Source organism: Giraffa tippelskirchi, chromosome 7, assembly GCF_054371585.1.
Source record: "Giraffa tippelskirchi isolate mGirTip1 chromosome 7, T2T-mGirTip1v1.2.pri, whole genome shotgun sequence".
NCBI lineage: Eukaryota > Metazoa > Chordata > Mammalia > Artiodactyla > Giraffidae > Giraffa > Giraffa tippelskirchi.
The window spans coordinates 119334914-119356565 of NC_137281.1; the positions used below are offsets into that span (position 1 = coordinate 119334914).

At 40.2% G+C, this 21652-nt stretch overlaps 1 protein-coding gene across 6 annotated transcripts in view; it reads left to right on the plus strand.

Moving 5' to 3' along the window:
• Positions 1-83: 83 nt before the first annotated feature.
• The window catches only part of MYO5A (myosin VA), a 212025-nt gene continuing 190456 nt past the window's right edge, over positions 84-21652 (plus strand). For all 6 annotated transcript variants that reach the window (XR_014059930.1, XR_014059931.1, XM_081511474.1 and 3 more), the window contains exon 1: positions 84-187. Coding sequence is in view for 3 of the 6 variants with exons in the window: in XM_081511474.1 (XP_081367600.1) it covers positions 161-187 (27 nt within the window). In the remaining 3 variants the exon portion in view is untranslated. The remainder of the gene's footprint in view (positions 188-21652) is intronic.

Genomic DNA, 21652 nt, shown 5'->3' on the forward strand with positions numbered 1-21652 from the left:
CCCCGCCCCGCCCCGCCCGGCGAGGCCCGCCCCGCCCGGCTCTGCCCTGCCCTCCTCCCCGCCAGCGGCTGCCAGGGCGCTTCCTACTCGGCGCGGGCGGCCGCCCAGGCGAGGTGCGGCCTCCGCACAGGCGGGGGGCGTCGGCGCCGCGGGGCCCGCCATGGCCGCGTCTGAGCTCTACACAAAGGTAAGGCGCCCCGCGAGCCGCGCCGTGGGGAGGGGGCCGCGCGACCCGCCGCCGTCGGCTGTCAGGCCAGGGAGGGGCCGGGGCGCGGGGGCCCGGTGCGGCTCCGCCGGCACCACCCCCTTTCCGAGCCTTTCAAAATCCCGGTCCCTGCCCGTGGGTCGCCCGCAGGGGCGCCTTGCTCGTTCCGGCGTTGATGGTTAAGGCGGCGGGGGCAGGCCTGCCTCGGGGTGCCTCTGTGGTCCCTGCCACGCTTCTGGGCCGGGAGCAGCGTGGGTCTCTAAGTGGAAAGAGGGCCCCTGTGGATTTAGTAGGGCGGGCCTGGGTAAGGATTGCTCAGCTCTCAGTCTTGCTTTAGGAAAAATCCTGGCTGGTGGGAGATGCTAGATCTGGTAAATCTGGTAGATGCTAGATCTGGTCGGTCTCTCCCTTAGGGACACGCGATTAAAATAACGCCTTGTGTTGGTATGCGGTGCCACTTCTACCGCCAGCCAACCTTTCTCTGCGATTTGGAATCCTGCAAACGGTCGCTAGTCGATTTTCACCTTTAGTTGCCGGGTTTCAGATTGCTTACTCTGGGGTGGAGAGTCCCTGGGGAAGATACGAATAAATGCAAGCTGATTTCACTGGGATGGTGGCTACTCATTTGTCGTTGGGAATTTGCAATCTGCGTGTAATCCCTCAGTGCCTTGTTAGGCTCCATGTCTTCACCAGCAGCTGGGGCGAGCCTTCTCCTTCTGGGTTTAGTTCAAGGGAAGTGGCAGCCTTTCCTTTCTTATACTGACGCCAATATTCTCTGGCGCTGCTGATCTCTGAATGGCATATTTTGGAGAACTGACCCGTCAAGACAGTGTGTGGTGCCCTTTGTGACTGTGTGTAGTCATGGCATTTTATACTACCACTCCTGTGTAGGTCAGTGTTTTACCAGCTATTGATTACCTCTAATGCCAGTTAACAGAATTGCCTTAACTACTCAAGTTTGCATTTGTGTCTTGCATTTCAAGTCTACATTTATGGTCCCAGAATCATTGCTTCCAAATAGGACCCAAGTAAGCCCAAGTTGCAGCATATTATAGAAGGAAGAGGTCTGGACACCCCATCCAGAGACCTTGATTCTAGTCTGGGCCTTTTCACTTACTGTGTGACCTTGGGCAAATTACTTAATCTCTCTGTACTTCAGTTTACTCATCTGTAAATAGAGTTAATTTTACCTGCCCTGCCTCTCTTACAAGGCTGTTGTGAGGATCAAACTTAATAATAGATGGGATTGCTTTTTGTAACCTGTGAATTTCTTTACAAGTGTAAGATACATTTCTTCAAGCATGAAATGAGTTTGCATGAAACATTTCCTGGGATCTCTTTGTTTCCAGCTGCAGATTTGAAAACTACACAATTGAAACTTCTCTCTAAACCTGGTCATTCTTAAGGCATTGTGGATTCTAACATGATTGAATGCAATTGGAAATTGATCTGAATTTACTTCATTAAGAAACACTTATATAAACCTAACTATGTCCCAGGTACTGTTTTAAAGTGCTTTATACATATTAACTCATTTCTTAGAGGTAAGTGCTAAGAAATATCAGTCATTTTCACAAGAAGAGATAGGGTCTATAAATATTCCTCAGTTACTTTGTATAGACCCCATTCTTCACCGCCTGAGGAGTCCATCCTTCAGCTGCCTGCCTATTTGTAGCCTGCTTAACAAGACTGGTTGGATAATACGTTTCTCTTGGATTTTGGATCTGTCTTCCCAACCACCCCCCACACCCCCAAATAATTGGCAAGAAAAAAGTTTTAAAGGTCCTGGGATTTTTAAAATTTTAAGTTTTGGGGCTTTGGTCATAACATCATCACAATCTGTTTTAAAATTCACCCTCTAGTCATTGTAAAGACAAACTGGTTTAGGCATCAATAAGGAAGTTGAGCTTAATTGCCTTCTCCTAAATACGTTTGTATCTAAGAATAATCTGGCCACTTGGCTTGTTGGCTTATTCTTTTTGTGAGTGGACCTTAGCTTGATGGCAGGCAGAACTATTTATTGAGCTCCTCCTGAACGCCAGGTACCCTGCAGAATGTTTAGGGGTTCTCACATGAACAAGACACAGTCCTTTTCCTCAAAGGGCTCACAGCCTGCTTCTTTTATTTTTGGCCCAATTTGAAGCTCCAAGGGCATAAATAACCTGCTGTTGCCTCAGCAGCAGGCAGACAGCTGGTATGATATTTATTTGTAGAAGTTAGGGAACAGGTTGGGACATGAGAAGGTTGGAATGATTCTAGAGATAAAGGCTTGGGTAGTGATTATTAGAGGAAGAGGGAGATCATTAGAAGTAATATCAGTGAATAAACACAATCCCTTGCAGAGGATTATAGGGAAGGAAGTTCTGGGGTAGTCTACAAAGAAAGATGTAATAGTAACATGCCATAAGTATGATATTCAACATAAAGCAGTTAAATTTGAAAAGTGTCCTTTTAAAAAATGTCATTCAGAGCTTAAAGGCAGATTTAGATGTGTGATACAAATCAGCTCCTATTACAGTGAAAGACAAAAGATCATTCAGTTTATTCTTTTTAGCTAAATTGATAATAGTTTTGTCACAGCAATTTAGCAGGGCTTCCTTTTTGTAAATTTTTCCAGCAGTATAAACATTTTCAAGGCAGTAGCCTGGTTCCTAGGATACAGCATTTCTGGAAACTAACATTTTGGTTAAAACATGTTTGTTGTTGGTTAAAATAACAGCTTTATTGAGACAGAATTCACACACCATACAATCCACCAATTTAAAATGTACAGCTCAAGGATTTAGTATAATCACACAGTTGTGTGTTGATTTGTTTTTAGATCCACCTGACTCGTTCCTGAAAGAATTACAGTTGGCTGTGACATCTTATTATATCTGGTTTTGAAAATATTTGCTAGTCATGACTTGCCAGTGGATATCTGAATCATGACATCACCTGTAACTACTTTCAGCAACTTCAAAGGATTCAGCATTTGTGGAACAGGGTTTATTAATTAGACCTGAATGGATCACCAACAGCAATAAAATGGCATCCCAGTCCTCCTCTCATGAGGTTCCCAGAGTCTACAGGCAGCACATAAATGCTGTAGAGTGGCCAGGATTACCTGAAGTTTAATTAGGAGTCCCATAGTTTGTCAGGATGCTGAATTTTCTAACAGTACAAAAGCTATCTAAACCCCTAACTTGAGAAGTTGAGTAAACTTCCTTAGGTGAAACACCTGTTAGGCCAATAGATTGTATATCCATAATCTTCCTTTCCCATTACATTTCTTCATATCTACCGAAGCCACACGGACTAGATGTTTTCTGGAATAGTTCCAATTTCATGTTCTATGCCATTGTCCCTTTAAGGCATCAATCCTGGAAATTCTAATATTTTGGTGTTGAAATTGCAAATCTCAGACTGCTTCCAACATCTTAAAGCAGAACAGAAATCACTGATAATGTGCCCTGATTTGGGGCTTTGGCAAGTACATTCGCTTTTCTGCAGTCTCCTGTCAGGCTCCTTCTGTCTGTATTTCTTCCTGATGTTCTTTGGCCTGTTAATTGTTGGAAACCTCTGTAGCCTTTTCTTTGTCCAATTCTCCTTCTTCTTTACCAATTCTAATTTTGTTTGACATCCAGCTGACAGTTTTGTCTCAATGGCCTGACTTGTACACATTTTATCTTATTATAGTTATTTGTGTGTATGTAAGCCACTCTCACAATACTGTTAACCCCCTGAGATGCTGATTGGGTTTGTTTACCTCCTATAGAGCCTAGCACAATGCTTCCACATACTAGGTGCTCATTAAGTATTTGTTAGATGCATGAAAGAATATTTTAACAGGAGAGAAACATAAAATAATGGTTTGGGATGATTAGTCTACTTGTAGGACAGAAACAGAGAATAAAGAAATGGTTAAACAAGTAAGCACATTTTCAGGCATGTTGAACAGGGTGAGTAATAGAGAGGAGAGCTGGGCATCAGGGAGACCAAGGAAACTGTTGTAGGAAACAGGATGGAAAGTGATGGACATCTGCTAGACTGAGGTACAGGCAGAAGGTGTGAGAGCTCTCTGTGATGAAGCAGATTCAAGGTGGGAAGGAGAGGGAATAGTGTAAGTTAACACCAGTGGCTCTAGCTTTAGAAACTGGAAGTTAATTCTCATTGAATCATGAAGTTTTGCTGACTGTGAAACTTGTAAGCTACTCAGAAATACTCCTTTAGACTGCTTGAGCAAAGCAGAATAGTCTTGATTTCCTCTTGAAATTTGTTACTGTTTCTTGAAGTGTGACAGTTTGATGTATTGCCTAGTGGCTAAAAGGTTACCAAAAAGTTACAATTTTAATGAGAGTTGCTACTGCCAGATAAATAGTTTATATCTTCCTGGTTCTTTTTGAAGTAGGGGGGCATTAGGGTGATCTGAATGGGGTTCCAGGGATTTAACTTCAGCTTCCAAAAGGTTGGGTGGGGTGGAGGGGGATAAGATTCCTATTGAGAGTGTGGAAGAGGAGGGAAAATTCATCAGGAGAATCTAGAGGCACATGGCCCACCGGAGGATGGATCGGCTGTTTGTCCCCACTTTAGGTAGTTCTTAACAAAGTGTGAGGTACCATCAGCAGTATAAAATCCTGGCTATCTGTGGAATAAGACCTGACCCTAGGTGAAATACCAAGCGGGCAGCCCTACTCCACCCTGACGGGCCTGTCCTGTCCCACAGTGGTTTTCCCAGACTTTCTCCATTTGTCTACCTGGGAGATTGTCTTCTTCCTTCCCTCTGGCTCCTACCTCTGTGTCTCTGTCTTTCTCTAATCAACTTTATTTATGTATAATTTACATGTAATAAAATTCATTTTAAGTGCACAGTTTGAGTTTTGATAAATATCTGTCACGTACCCACCATCACAAACAAGATACAGAACATTTCTATCACTCTCAAAAGTTCTTTGGTTCTTGAGTTCTTCTCTTCCCCTGCTAATTCAAAGCATTTACTGGTGTTGGCTTACCTGCAGGGGCAGAGGAAAGAGTTTTTTGTTTTTGTTTTTTCAAAAATGTATGTTATATTTCCACCTTGGAGCCCAGCTGGTATTGATAACAATATAGAGACCCACACTTCATCGACAGTGGGAGATGGGAGTAGATGGAAAGGAATTTAGGTGGTTTATTTAATCTTTCTTTCATTCCTCACCTTTACTAATGGTGTTTGCCTTTGATGCCTTGTTTCCTTAGGTCATTAGTGTGCTAAAATGCCCTTTAGTCAATTCTGCCCTTTAACAATTCTCTTGCCCTTGGTTGTAATGCCTGTCTGGGTTTGTACTGATAGAGATTTTTAACCTTTACAGAAACCTATCCCTGGCTTCTTCACACCTTAGACAGCCTCCACTTCTCTTTAAAGCCGTTTTCAGTTGAAAATCTCTTTAACCAGCTTCCATTTGCATTAAATGTCTCCACAGAGGCCTTTTGCCAATTGTAGAACTTAGGGATGATGTGATTACGCTTTAATTTCAAAATAATAGCTGCAAACTTGATTGAAATCAAGGGAGAAGTGCATCATCCACTCCTAAGTGTTCATAAATGTGAGCACAGGGCTTGACTGGAGGGAGATGGGACTTTAAAAAAGACAAGTTTTGCCTCTCTATTCACTCAATAAAAAACATGCATTGTCTTGGCCAGGAATCCTGTGTCTATGGTTGGGGTTTTAACTAGATAAATATATTCTGAAGGAACTTCAAAATGGGAGAAATAAAATGATCAGGGAAGTGCAGAGGCTTGACAGAATAAAAAGACAGACTCCTCAAAAAGATGAAGAAGGTAAACTGAGAAAACGGTGAATTAGAAGTTTATAACATCAAATCCCAGTTTAGTAAGGATACTTGTTAGAGCTTGAAATAAACAGTCATTTAAAATGAATTTCTAATCTAACCATTGTTTTAGACATATGAAACACATTGTCTCAGGTTATGATATCAGCTAAGATGGGTAGATAACAGAAAGGGTCTGGTTAATTCATGGATCATAGTTCTGACACATAGACTTTTTGACAGTTTATTAGCCAGAACTGTTTAGTTGGAAGTGATGGAAACCCAACTCAAAGCCAAAAAAGATTTTATTTGCTTAGATGTCCTAAAAGCCCAGGCATGGCTAGATTCAAGACTCAGCATGGTCTCTGGGATTCTCTGTCACTGGCTTTCATGTCAGACTGCTATTTGACATTGGTTTCATCCTCAGGACAGCTCTTTTCTAGATGAAAAAAAGTGGTAAGTGGCACCCGCCAACCACATGGTCTAGCTCTGGGCCTGGAAGAAGAGAGCCTGGTGGAGGATTTCTGATTGACCTTGCTTGCGGTCATGTGCCCTCTCCTGACACTGTGCTGGGGAGGTGATGGGGGAGGAAGGCAGTGAGCAGCCTCGTCTTGCTCATCTCAGAGGCCAGAGGGAGGATGGGACATTGTGATTGATAGTCCTACTCAGACCTTGTGGGGTTACTGAAAGCTGTTCCCCATCCGAAGGAATGGTGCTAGAGACACAAAACAATATCCACTATGAATCAGTCACCGAAAGTGCCAAAGTGCCTGAGTTCTGCCTCCTGTTCTGATTTTTGAGCAGATGAATGGGAGGGTTTTTGACTGGGAGGATATTGGCTATTTTTCCCCTAGAGAATAACTTCTAATTAAAAGAAAAGCCTTGGAGAATCCATAAGAGCAAATGTTGATAAAGCATATGAAGGGGGATAATTAGGAGTATGAGATTAACAGATAAATACTACTATATATAAAATAGGTAAGTAGCAAGAATTTATTACATAGCATGGAAACTATATTCAGTATCTTATAACAACCTATGGTGAAAAATAATCTGGAAAAAAATATAAAATTGAATCACTTTGCTGTACTCCTGAAGCTAACATAATATTGTAAATCAACTATACTTCAATTTTTTTAAAAAAAGCTTATTAGAGGTAGATGATTTAAAAATTATCTTTTATTCAATCTTAAAGTAATTTTGTGTGAGTTTATATAAATCATTTTCTGCATATGTGTGTTTTAAACAAACACTATTGTGTTAGACTAATTTTAAATTAGACTAGACTAGTTGGAACCTAATTTTTCATCTTACCATACTGGAGTGATTACAATAAGATAATCAGCTATTTCTTTAAGGATACACTGTCACTTTAAAATTTTTTTATAGCAGTACTTAAAACAACTTTTAAACAAGTTTGATCTCTCTATGCTCAAGCTGAAAAATATCTTCTAGTTTGCTAAGCATCATGCTCAGGTTGGAAGTAGAACTACTGGAGGTATTTTCCATAAAATTAGGAAAAGTACATCTTAATAATAATAAAATTGGGTCAAAACCTGGATTAAACTTTCATCAATTTATAATGCACATTCATTAAAATCTTATTTTGGAGATGGGAAGTTAAACCCACTAGAGCTAATATTGTATCTTAACCCAGCCTTCCTGTTTATACTCATTTTTTTCATTCTAACAAAGATTTTTCAGCTTCTACACTATTCTGTTTTCTGGGGATATGTCCTATGTGTTGTAGGATATTTAGTGGCATCTCTAACCTTTATCTGCTAGATTCAGTAGCATCCCCCACCCACAGTTGTGACAACCGATCCATGTTGTCTATAGACATTGCCTAATGTTCCCCAGGGAGCAATCCCTGCTCCCCTGCCCCTGCTTGAGAACCACTGCCCTAGATCTTAAGACTTAGATTAGGGTAGGAAAAGTGGGAAAGAGTTAAAAATAAAAATGGAGATTAATTGGAAAAACTTTTAAAAATTGACTTTTTAGTAATACCTCTTCTGCTTATAGGAATGTTATATTATAGATAATTCAGAGAATATAGAAAAGCATAAAGGAAAATTTAGTAAAAACTAATTATACCATCCAAAGATTATTATTTTCAACCATTAATTTACTTCCTTAAGTCTCTTATCTATTTATAATGGTATTTTTATGATTTTAAGCTTAATATATATTGAGATAATTTTTATATTCTAAATATTTCTTTATTCAAAAACTTAAAGCAAAAATTTTTAGACTGTGCTGTGCAGCCTGTAGAATCTTAGTTCCCTAACTAGGGATTGAACCCATGTCCCCTACATTGGGAGCTTGGACTTTTAACCACTTTTAACCTATAAAATATTCACTTACAATGTTTTTCATGGCTGCATAGTATTCCATCACCCAGGTGTACCATAAATTATTTACCATAATTTATTTTCACTGTGGGCTTCTCTGGTGGCTTTGTTGGTAAAGAACCCACCTGCCAATGTAGGAGACATGAGTTCAATCCCTGGATTGGAAAGATTCCCCAGAGGAGAAAATGCCATCCACTCCCATATTCTTACCTGAGAAATCCCATGGATCAAGGAACCTGGCAGACTACAATCCATGGGTCGAAAAGAGTCTGACATGACTTAGTGACTAAACACTACCACCAATTTTCACTGTAAAAAGAAATGTATTATGATGAACATTTGTTGTACATAAATCTTTGCTTGGATTAGTAAGCTTTAGTCAATTGCAGACTCTACATTTCTCTGGCGAGGGTTGGCATTTACAATTTTTCAGGGTAGGATATTCATATTTATTTCATTTTAAAAATAGCACTTGTTATGTATGTTGCTTCAGGGCTAGGATGACCAGATGTCCCATTTCTGTGAGATGCCTTCTGTCATCCAGTACCATTATTCTGTTTGGAAAAACCCTCTTCGGGTAGAATATATAAGTTTATTGAAAAAAACTAATCCTTTTGGAAATCTGAACTATTTACTTTTTCTGACAATTTTCCTTATTGTTGTTCTTATTCACTGTTTCTCCTTGATCTTGGGTAAATCTGGGTAAGAAAGAATAATAGAATTAGAAATATTTTTAAAAAGAGAAAAAAACAAACCTCATGAAGCTACTGTCTTAAAGTATAAACAATCACACTGTAACTTGAAAATTACCTGAATATATGTTATTTCATTGTAAACAACATATCCTTCTAATTAGAGCAAACTACTATTTGTCTGGAGTGGTCAGAGGATGAGTTTTTCTTCAGTGTGCCGTTACGAACCTGAGAGACCTTCCGCACAACTACCTGGGCTTCCCAGGTGGCTCAGTGGTAAAGAATCTACCTGCCAGTGCAGGAGACACAAGAGATGCGGGTTTGATCTCTCAGTTGGGAAGATTCCCTGGAGTAGGGAATGGCAACCCACTCTAGTATTCTTGCCTGGAAAATTCCATGAACAGAGAAGCCTGGAGGGCCACAGTCTATGGGGTTGCAAGAGGTTGGACATCACTGAGCAACTGAGCACAAACCTATTTTAAAGCCATTAGGATGGAACAAAACACACCAGTGATAAGGACATCACTGTAAAATGGAATCTTCATACTTAGAAGGTGTTTCAAGGTTTGTGAGGCCTGCCGGCATTGCTTGGTATAGCAGCCCACTTTAAGGACTGGTAGCCACAAATGTGGTTGGAAACTTAGGTATTGAAGACATAGGAAACTTGAGTTGAAGCCTTAGCATCCTTGGAAGTTCTTTGCTCTTCTTCCTCCACTAAAACTTAGAAATTTACCTTATTTAGTTTTCATTTCAGAGAAGGCAATGGCAGCCCACTCCAGTACTCTTGCCTGGAAAATCCCATGGACGGAGGAGCCTGGTAGGCTGCAGTCCATGGGGTCTCGAAGAGTCGTACACGACTGAGCGACTTCACTTTCACTTTTCACTTTCATGCATTGGAGAAGGAAATGGCAACCCACTCCAGTGTTCTTGCCTGGAGAATCCCAGGGACGGGGGAGCCTGGTGGGCTACCGTCTATGGGGTCGCACAGAGTTGGACACGACTGAAGCGACTTAGGAGGAGCAGTTTTCATTTGCTTTCTTCTAAAAACTGTGACTTGCATAAATGCATGATTCCATGGCAGTATAATATTTACTGAGGCCTTACTATGGACCAGACTGTTCAGAGGACTTTGTTACAACTGTTCCTTCCTTGGCTTCCACCTCTTCCAGTACCTGAAACTCAGGCAGTGCACCGTAGCTGTCAAGGCATGGACTCTACACTTGAATTCTGGTTTGAATCTTGGAATCATTATTCACTATCTTTGTGACCTTAACTAAGCCACTTAACATTTCTGTGCCTCAATTTCATCATTTTTATAATGGGGATAACAATACCTACTTCATGAGATGGAGAAGCTCTATAGAGTCAGCAAAAACAAGAGCAGGAGCTGACTGTGGCTCAGATCATGAACTCCTGATTGCCAAATTCAGACTTACATTGAAAAAAGTAGGGAAAACCACTAGACCATTCTGGTATGACCTAAATCAAATCTCTTACGATTATACAATGGAAGTGAGAAATATATTCGAGGGACTAGATCTGATAGTCAGAGTGCCTGATGAATTATGGATGGAGGTTTGTGACATTGTACAGGAGTCAGGGATCAAGACTATCCCCAAGAAAAGGAAATGCAAAAAAGCAAAATGGCTGTCTGAGGAGGCCTTACAAATAGCTATGAAAAGAAGAGAAGTGAGAAGCAAAGGAGAAAAGGAAAGATATACCCATTTGAATGTAGAGTTCTAAAGAACAGCAAGGAGAGATAAGAAAGCCTTCCTCAGTGATCAATGCAAAGAAATAGAGGAAAACAATAGGATGGGAAAGACTAGAGATCTCTTCAAGAAAATTAGAGACACCAAGGGAACATTTCATGCAGAGATGGGCTCAATAATGGACAGAAATGGTATGGACCTAACAGAAGCAGAAAATATTAAGAAGAGGTGGTAAGAATACACAGAAGAACTGTACAAAAAATTATCATGACCCAGATAATCACGATGGTGTGATCACTCACCTAGAGCCAGACATCCTGGAATGTGAAGTCAAGTGGGCCTTAGGAAGCATCACTACGAACAAAGCTAGTGGAGGTGATGGAATTCCAGTTGAGTTATTTCAAATCCTAAAAGATGATGCTGTGAAAGTGCTGCACTCAATATGCCAGCAAATTTGGAAAACTCAGCAGTGGCCACAGGACTGGAAAAAGTCAGTTTCCATTCCAATTCCAAAGAAAGGCAATGCCAAAGAATGCTCAAACTACTGCACAATTGCACTCATCTCACACGCTAATAAAGTAATTCTCAAAATTCTCCAAGCCAGGCTTTAGCAATACGTGAACTATGAACTTCTGGATGTTCAAGCTGGTTTTAGAAAAGGCAGAGGAACCAGAGATCAAATTGCCAACATCCACTGGATCATTGAACAAGCACGAGAGTTCCAAATAAACATCTGTTTCTGCTTTATTGACTATGCCAAAGCCTTTGACTGTGTGGATCACAATAAACTGTGGAAAATTCTTAAACAGATGGGAATACCAGACCACCTGATCTGCCTCTTGAGAAACCTGTGCGTAGGTCAGGAATCAACAGTTAGAACTGGACATGGAACAACAGACTGGTTCCAAATAGGAAAAGGAGTACGTCAAGGCTGTATATTGTCACCCTGCTTATTTAACTTATATGCAGAATACATCATGAGAAACACTGGGCTGGAAGACGCACAAGCTGGAATCAAGATTGCCGGGAGAAATATCAATAACCTCAGATATGCAGATGACACCACTCTTATGGCAGAAAGTGAAGAGGAACTAAAAAGCCTCTTGATGAAAGTGAGAGAAGAGAGTGAAAAAGTTGGCTTAAAGCTCAACATTCAGAAAACTAAGATCATGGCATCCAATCCCATCACTTCATGTCAAATAGATGGGAAAATAGTGAGAGACTTTACTTTTTTGGGCTCCAAAATCACTGCAGATCATGACTGCAGCCATGAAATTTAAAGATGCTTACTCCTTGAAAGGAAAGTTATGATCAGCCTAGACAGCATATTAAAAAGCAGAGACATTACTTTGTCAACAAAGGTCCGTCTATTCAAGGCTATGATGTTTCCAGTAGTCATGTATGGATTTGAGAGTTGGACTATAAAGAAAGCTGAGTGCCGAAGAATTGATGCTTTTGAACTGTGGTGTTGGAGAAGACTCTTTAGAGCCCCCTGGACTGCAAGGAGATCAAACTAGTTCATCCTAAAAGAGATAATCCTGAGTGTTCATTGGAAGGACTGATGTTGAAGTTGAAACTCCAATACTTTGGCCACCTGATGTGAAGAGCTGACTCATTGGAAAAGAGCCTGATGCTGGGAAAGATTGAGGGCAGGAGGAGAAGAGGATGACAGAAGATGAGATGGTTTAATGGCATCACCGACTCAATGGACATGAGTTTTGGTAATCTCCTGGATTTGGTGATGGACAGGGAGGCCTGGAGTTCTGTGGTTCATGGGGTCGCAAAGAGTCGGACATGACTGAGCGACTGAACTGAACTGAACCGAAATTATTTAATATACATAAATACATAATACTATGCACTTATAGACTCTTGAGAGTCCCTTGGACAGCAAGGAGATCCAACCAGTCCATCCTAAAGGAAATCAGTCCTGAATATTCATCGGAAGGACTGATGTTGAAGCTGAAACTCCAGTACTTTGGCCACCTGATGTGAAGAACTGACTCATTTTGAAAGACCCTGATGCTGGAAGGATTGAAGGCAGGAGGAGGAGGGGATGACAGAGGATGAGATGGTTGGATGGCATCACCGACTCAATGGACATGAGTTTGAGTAAACTCTGGGAGTTGGTGATGGACAGGGAGGCCTGGCGTGCTGTGGTTCATGGGGTCACAAAGAGTCAGAGACGACTGAGTGACTGAACTGAACTAATGCACTTATAAACTTTAGCGATTATTATTGTTGCTGTTCAGTTACAGCTGTCATTCTCCATTCTGTCATGCTGCTTTGTCTTTTTCGTAAGCTCAGCTACCTCTTATTGCCCCGTAGAGATCAGGGCTCCTCGGCTCTGTCCTTGACCTTCTCTTCCTCCCACTGTGGCCTGATTTGCTCCTGATGAGTCAGGACCAGCCCTGTGCTGATGACTTCCAAATCTGTTTCTGACCTACTTGCTCTCCCTATAAACAACAGACAACTGCCTTATGGCCATCTTTAGAAGCATCTCAAACCTAAGGTATTTAAAATTGAACGTGTCATCTCCTCCCTCTTCATGCCACTGTACGCTACTTAATTTCTTCGTTTTAGTTTTCTCATCTTTAGGATGGGATAATAGTAATGCCTACTTCGTATTGTTGTTTTGAGGATTAAATGAGATAGTTAACGCAGAGCACTTACAGGAATCCCTGGTACATATTTAAGAAATTTGAGCCACTCTGATTGTTGTTATTTGCATTCTTTGTGTGGTGAATAGCTTCAACATCTAATCCAAAACTCTAACCAAAAACTTAGAAATTATCTTGAGTTTCTCCCCCCACCCCCCAATTCCCATCCTACTCTAACTGATCAGTTTCCATTTCCTGGTATTCTTTTTACTGTTTTCATCCTTATTATTTCTTTCCTGAATCCCCAAATAGTGTCCTAAGCAATTTTTGGTATTACTTCCTGTGATCTGTTTTTCATTGTGCTACCAGAGTGATCTTTATATAATGCACATATCTGATCCTATCACTCTCTGTCCTGAAATTCCTCAGTGATATCCCCATTGAATTTTGTCTTGAGAATACATTTATTGATGTAGTGTTTCCTAAACTTTGGTGTCCATCTGAATCACTTGGTCTTATTCAAGTGGAGATTCTGATGAAGATCTGGGGTGGGGGTGGGGGTGGGGCCACGACAACTCACAACTTCCAGGTGATGCGGGTGTTGGTGAATTGAAGGCCATACCTCCAGCAGTGAGGCTGTAATGCACAGGGCTCTTCCTAACTTACCTTCACCCTGGGACTGCCTCATGGCTTGTGTTTCCCTCAGGGCATTCAGGTCTTCACTTGAAGTCAGGAGCTCTCCAGGTGCTTTCTTGCTGCTTTGGAGCATTCCCCTTGCCTGGTTTTCTCTACTCTTTGTGAGTTAGTTCCCCCAGACCTGGTCTGGCTAAGATGCCCCTGTGTCCTGACACCTACCACGCTGCATTGCACTTGTCTGTCTCCTTTGTACATCTCTGAGCATCGTAAGGACAAGGGAGATATCTTGTTTTGATTACAATTTTTATTGAGATATAATTCACATACAATGCAATTCATCTATTTAAAGCATGGAATTCAGTGGTTCTCACCTGTTTTTTGACCCAGCATCTAGACCAAGTCTTGGTCTAGTAACAAGTCCACAATTCAAAGAATACATTAATTAAATAACATTAAAGTACCATTGGCAATTTTTCTCTAAATCTTCCTCTCCATACCTATATTTTTGGAATTGAACATTTTAGCATTCATATCATCTTACTTATTCATCAGTAACTCTTCATGAGGCTTTCCTGGTGGCTCAACAGTAAAGAATCCACTTGCAATTCAGGCAACTCAGTTTTGATCCCTGGGCTGGGAAGATCCCCTGAAGAAGGATGGCAACCCACCCTAGTATTTTTGCCTGGGAAATCCCAAGGACAGAGGAGCCTGGCAGACTACAGTCCATGGAGTCACAAAGAGTCAGACATGACTTAGCGACTAAACAACAACAACTATTAACTACTCTTACTCTGAGTAGTTAATACTCAGTAGTTAACTACTCTACTCTTACTCTGAGCTTCCCTTCTCCCAGCCCACACTCCTCTTTTTGGCACCAAGGATGGGATCCACTTTATTTTTCTCTTGGTAAGTTTTGATGCGTTGTTATAAATCAACGTCCCTTGTTCTCCAGTGCTTCCAGTTCTGTTTTCAGCTCATGCTGTAACAAGCAGTACTGACCCAAACCATAGATCTCAACATGCTGCTTTCTTGCTCAAGACCTGTGGCTGGTCCCCAATCCACTCCCTCCCCCTCAAAGTGCCTACTATCAGAATGAACTTATTCCTTAGCCTGACATTCAAGACTTTTTCTAGCTCTAATCTCTTGATTTGGTGTTTTACAACACTGGAGTTCTTAGACTTTCTTGGTTCTTATATGTAGCAATCATCTGAAACACTTTTTAAAATGTAAGTTTCTGGGTCTTGCCTCCAGAAATTGATACAGTGATTTTGAGAGTCCCGAGAATCTGTTTTTCACCAATGGGCTGAAAGTGATTCTGATGCAGGTGGTCTATGGAAGCCCTCTCTCAGAAGTTGAAGCAACCTTGCTGCTAGAGGCTGTGTTCCAGCTTTACCTGACTCTGGACTTTGTTCACCATGTTTCCCTCTTGTGTGTATGTGTGTGTGCTCAGTTGCTCAGTCGTGTCCAACTCTGCATGGACTGTAGCCCACCAGGCTCCTCTGTCCATGGAATTTTTCAGGCAAGAATACTGGAGTGGGTTGCCATTTCCTTCTCCAGGGAATCTTCTCGACCCAGGGATTGAACCTGAGTCCCTTGTGTCTCCTGCATTGGCAGGAAGATTTTTTTACCACTAACACCAGCTGGGAAGCACCCTGTTTCCCTCTTGCCACCTAGCAAAGCTCAATAAGAGTTAATGGAATTGGACTGTTTGTTGAGTGGTGGTGATGAGTTTTTTTTAAATTGTAAGATGACATTACTGTAGACATATTTTCAGCCAGTTTTTCCCCCCTGGCCATCTTTAATGTTTTACTTTTAATAGAATATGTGAGAAGACCTGGCACATAGTAGTGACCCAGTAAATCATTTTGCTATTTTTAAAGGCAACTGGAAAAACTGCCTCACGTATATTAAAACTTAATTGAGAGTCTCCTATGGTGATAGATGTTCCATTACTTTTACTAATAAAAGGTGTGAAATAGCATAAGAAATGACTTGCAAAATTACTTTGGGAGCTTATTATTTATAATTTTTTAAATTTTAATTAAAAAAAATTTTATGGGAGCTTTTTAAAAAATATAACTTAAAAAAACTGTAAAAATAGGGATTCCCTGGTGGTTCAGTGGTTAAGACTCTGAGCTCCCAATGGAGGGAGCATGGGTTCGATCCCTGGTTGGGGAACTAAGATCCCACATGCTGTGTGTCCAATAAATAAAATAAAACAATTAAAAAAAAATGTCATCCTATGTTAAAAAAAAAAAAACTGTAAAAATAATGAATGTTCAGTGCAGAACCTTTGAAAATTCAGAAATACAAAAGAAAAAATTGCATGTAATCCCACTATCCTTAGATGCTTTCAATATCTGATGTAAGTATAGTGGTTTTTTTTATGTGTGTATATTTTCTTTAGCAAAATGGTTTATTTTGTGTAGACTATTTTGTAGCAAGATTTTTTTTCTCTAAAGAGTATGTTTTAAACATTTTTCTCTACCAATACTGTTTTCATCTCCTTGGAGATCAATCCTAAAGGAAATCAACCCTGAATATTCATTGGAAGGACTGATGCTAAAGCTGCAGCTCCAACATTTTGGCCACCTGATGTGAAGAGCCAACTTATTAGAAAAGACCCTAATGCTGGGAAAAATTGAAGGCAGGAGGAGAAGGGGACAACAGAGGACGAGATGGTTGGATGGCATCACTGACTCAATAGACATGAGTTTGAGCAAGCTCTGGCAGATGGTGAAGGACAGGGAAGCCTGGAGTGCTGCAGTCCATGGGGTCACAAAGAGAGACTGAACAACAACAACAATACCAATGCATGTTCTTAAATACTGTGTTTTTTAATGCTTCCAAGTATTATGTTGCATGAATTAGTCATATTATTCAGCCAATCCCCTATGATAAGTATGTTCAATTTTTTGACAGTTTAACTAAAGAGAATCAAATGCCTTTGTGTGTTCCTTTAAAAAGAAACCAATTGTAATTGTCAATGAATCTAATATAATTACAGAACATCCCACTTTTCTACAATAACAATATTGGTGCAAAAACTTGATTATCATATCAATGTTAAGAAGATTAATCCAGTTAGAGCTAGAAGGACTAAAAAAAAATGCAGGAATATCAAAGCACTCAGGAATAAGTCCTTAAATACAACTACATATTTGGTATATTAAAGTATGTCAGCCACAACAGCCTGCTAGAAGGAAATTCTCCAGACTAGAGAGTTAGATAGAGCAAGGTTATTGATCAGAGTGCCAGGGGAATGAAGCTATAGGTTAGCTCCAACCTGAGAGGACAGTGGGTCTCTTCCTTCTCCAATATTTTGGAAATCATATAGTGGGATAAGTTGTGTTGAAGTCGACACATTTCTGTACCTGCCTATTCTTGTTAGTCAAGGAGACTATCCCTGACTAATAAACGCCATTTGAAACTTGCCAAACTCCTGCATCCATATTGAATGATGGGACAGCCTGGTTGCTCAGAAAATGTTGGATTTAGAAATAAAAAGTTGACTTAGGCTAAAGGGAAAAGAGTTATATAGCAGAGGCAGTTATTTAAAAAAACAAACAAATCACATTTACTAAGTAACTTGGGAAATAATCTCCGAGACATGAGATCTTGAAAAGTCTGAAAAGGAGTCTTTTTGTTAATGTATTTCAAATAGACCCCCTTGGTTTACAAATACTTTCTTATAATTTCTTCCAGCTGAAATATGTTGGGAAACTGGGCAAGGGTTCTTAGGGGCCAGCTTCTTCAGAAGACAATGAGTCCCTTTGGGGCAGAAGTGGTACCTCTTTGGGTCCAATAGTTTTCTGAGTCAGTGTCAAGAACGATGCCTTATACTCAAGAAAGTTGGAAAGCTCTGGGGACCATGCAAAGTTGCCTCCTCGGTCATTGCCCAACAGAGTCTTCCAGGTCCAGTTTGTCCTTTGGAGCCAGGGCTCCCACTATAGTGTGTTTAATAAAGTGAAAGTGAAAGTCACTCAGTCATGTCCAACTCTTTGCGACCCCATAGGCTATACAGGTCCATGGAATTCTCCAGGCCAGAATACTGGAGTGGGTAGCCTATTTCTTCTCCAGCGGATCTTCCCAACCCAGGGATCGAACCGGGGTCTCTTGCATTGCAGGCAGATTCTTTACCAACTGAACTATCAGGGAAGCCACATGTTTAATAAGGGTGTGGACAAAACATGCAGAGTGCAATTTAACTGGTTAGAGTAAGGATTGGGGTGTGTCATCTGAGTTTATGAAAACCTACTAGGTGGGGTCATTTAGAAGAACATAGTACCAGTTTAAAAAATCTATGAGTCCACTGTAATCTATATCATTCTGTATATTAAACCTAGATTCTTAAAATAATGTTTTTCTTAAGGTTAAACATCTCCTGTATTCTTATTTGGGCTGCATATCTGTTGGTTATTTTTCAGGATTTTCTAAGGTAACTATTATAGGATGGTGAAATTTAATAAGTCTGAACGGGTAGAGGCCAAATTAAATATTATAAAATATATATGGGTAAAATAGGGCCACTACACATGATTCCAGCTTGCAAATTGTTTCTTTTGGGTGGCAATTAAGATTTTGTAAGTCTGAAATTATATAGTATGATTTTATTCAGAATGTGGTCAATATATAGACACAAAGTCACAGTCAGAGCACCAGAACTACCTCTTTGCACGCTTTTCACTTTAGTCAATTTAATTCCTTAAGTAGCCAGTTGTCCTTAGCTTTTCATTCTTCACTATCACAGTGCAGTGACATCAGATGCAGCTGGAGCTTAAAGAAAAAGGGTCGTGTTAATTAATTCCAGTGAAACAAAAACTGCCTCAAATAATTAATGGAATACAGTCTCATTAAAAGACTTTAGAACTTTTTTTCCCCAAGGACTAGAGAAGGAGAATGGCACAGATTGTTCACGTGAGACCATTTTAAGCTATTGATGCATCTTACAGTCCTCATCTAGTGGTTCTGATTTCAACATGAATCATTCAGGCCGTGTAGTTATTTTCTCTTGAGGCTCTCTCTTTGCCTTCAGTGACAGTTTTTAAGAAAGAAGTTCATGAACTTAGGCTTTGTCACAATCTAAAAATGGCCTCTATTTTATTGTTTTATTTATAGCTGTCATATTTTAGTTTAAATACCGTTGACCTAGCAAGCAAACATTTGTGTGTACAAGTAGGGTGGCAAATACCAGGTCAGGTTGCCTGCTGGGTTACTGAAGGGAAGAAGAGGCTATGCATGTTCCCATCATTGTTTCTGTCAGCTGATGTTGCTATTATAAGGTTCTTTTTTTTTTTTTTTTTGTCTTCCAAATAGTTAAGGAAAGTGGGATTATTGGACTGAGAAAGCCAGAGTTAGGGAAAACTGGGTTGAGAAATAAGTAGGAAGATCTTTTTCCCATGTGATTAATTATCTTGCTTTTCCAACTCAACGTTTTATAATCAGTAGAAGCTTGCATTCTGTGACCTATCCTTTGAGGACACTGCCTTTGAGCAAACTAGAAAGTTTAATCTACTTTTAGTTTTAATAATAGTTAAAAGGGGGCTTCTCTGGTGGCTCAGAGGATAAAGTGTCTGCCTGCAGTGTGGGAGACCCAGATTCGATCCCCGGGTTCGATCCCTGGGTCGGGAAGATCCCCTGGAGAAGGAAATGGCAACCCACTCCAGTACTCTCCCCTGCAAAATTCCACAGACGGAGGAACCTGGTAGGCTACCGTGGGATTGCAGTGATCCCGCATGACTGAACAACTTCACTTCTCCATAGTTAAAAGGGGAATAAGAGGAAATTCATACGTAACATGTAGTTTACAGTTTTTTTCTTTAACAGATAAAAAAGGTCTATGTTTTGTTGTGTTGTTGAAAACATGTTGAAAAGAGAATGGACTTATAGACGCGACAGGGGAAGAAGAGGGTAGGACAAATCAAGAAACTTGCATTGACATATATACACTTTGTTCTTGTTCAGTTATTAAGTTGTGTCTGACTGTGACCCCATGCACTGTAGCACACCAGGCTTTACACTATCATGTGTAAGATAGATAGCTAGTGGAAAGTTACTATGTAACACAGGGAGCTCAGCCTGGTGCTCTGTGACAACCTAGAGGGATGGGATGGGAGAGGGGAGGGAGGCTTAAGAAGGAGGGGATATATGTATAATTATGGCTGATTCACATTGTATGGCAGAAACCAACACAACATTGTAAAGCAAGTATCCTCCAATTAAAAAAAAATTTTTAAAGATTTTATGTATGTTCCAGAGCTGCATTTTTGGTAGCATAATAATGAAGATATAAAGGAAAATACATGTAAACATATATACATATCATAAAAATTATTTTAAAAAAGGCTGAAAAAGGATGGTTTGAGATTGGGAGATTTGGGTATGATTGCCCACATTTGTGTTACTATGTGTGGGGCAGACAGGGTTATGTCTGGGAAGGGAACCACCCCAGTAACTCAAGGAACCAATGACTTGCTTACAAATAATATTGGCCCTTGTGCTCTAGAGATGGTACACTCAGAGTAGATGAAACAGAGGAGGGGTCAGAACAAACAGGGCTAATAGAGATACATAGTTCTGTTTCTACTTTTGTTTGTATGGTATATTGGGATATCTTTTTTTGGTTGTTGTTTTGCTAGATTAGTTGTAATTTTTATCTAAGCTTCTCAAGCTAGCTATAGAACATTTGGATTATTTGTCTAGGTTTTGGAAAGGTGTGATATGATTGAAACAGCTCTGCCACTTTAGGATTTGTGTGAATCAGATACACTATGAAAAGGAAGTAGAGAAAAGACTATTTAAGTATATAAGCAAGAGTTAAGCTTTATAAATCTGGATGCATTGAATAACAAATACATAAAATGAATGGGAAATACTGAGAACAAATAAGGTAACAGTAATGTGACATGGTTAAAAGTATGGTGTCCAGTATTGGGTTGAGCTTCTTCCACTGTGACTATAGGCAAATAGTGAAGGTACTCACTCATAGGGCAGCTCAGAGGCTTTATATGTAAGTATGTATGTAAAGCCTTAGCCCAGTACTTGTTGCATCATGTTGTTGTTCAGTCGCCCAGTTGTGTCCAACATTTTGTGACCCCATGGACTGCAGCATGCCAGGCCTCCCTGTCCCTCACCATCCCCCGAAGTTTGGGCTTCCCTGGTGGCTCAGATGGTGCATCATAATGGAGTCCATTAATGGTAACTCTTCAGCTGATTTTATTGGCTTATGTATTTTAAATTATTTGTAAAAATTCATTTCCTTAAAAGAGAAATCAAAACTCTAGATAGTTCTCTACTTACCTTATTCTTAAAGCTTCTAGACAGTTTCAGACATGAGTTATATACACTAATACAATTCTCCCTTCATTCTAGATGGTGTTTGACTAGAAATACTCTTTCAGTTATGTCTACAATTCAACATTGCCAGTGTCTGACATAGCTGTAGCTTTCATCGCAGCCCCTTTATTAATGTTTCCTTCATCAGCATTCTCAACCTTTTTTTTTTCTGCTAGAAAAAGGAACTTATTCTAAACCAGGACTCTTGCAGGTCTTGCACCCAGCTGTAATTAACCAATATAACTAACACTTTATAAATTATATAGACATGTGTCATAAGCTACTGGTTAAATTTCAAAAACCAGACCCAACTCTATTTTTCTTGCCAGTATAAAGGT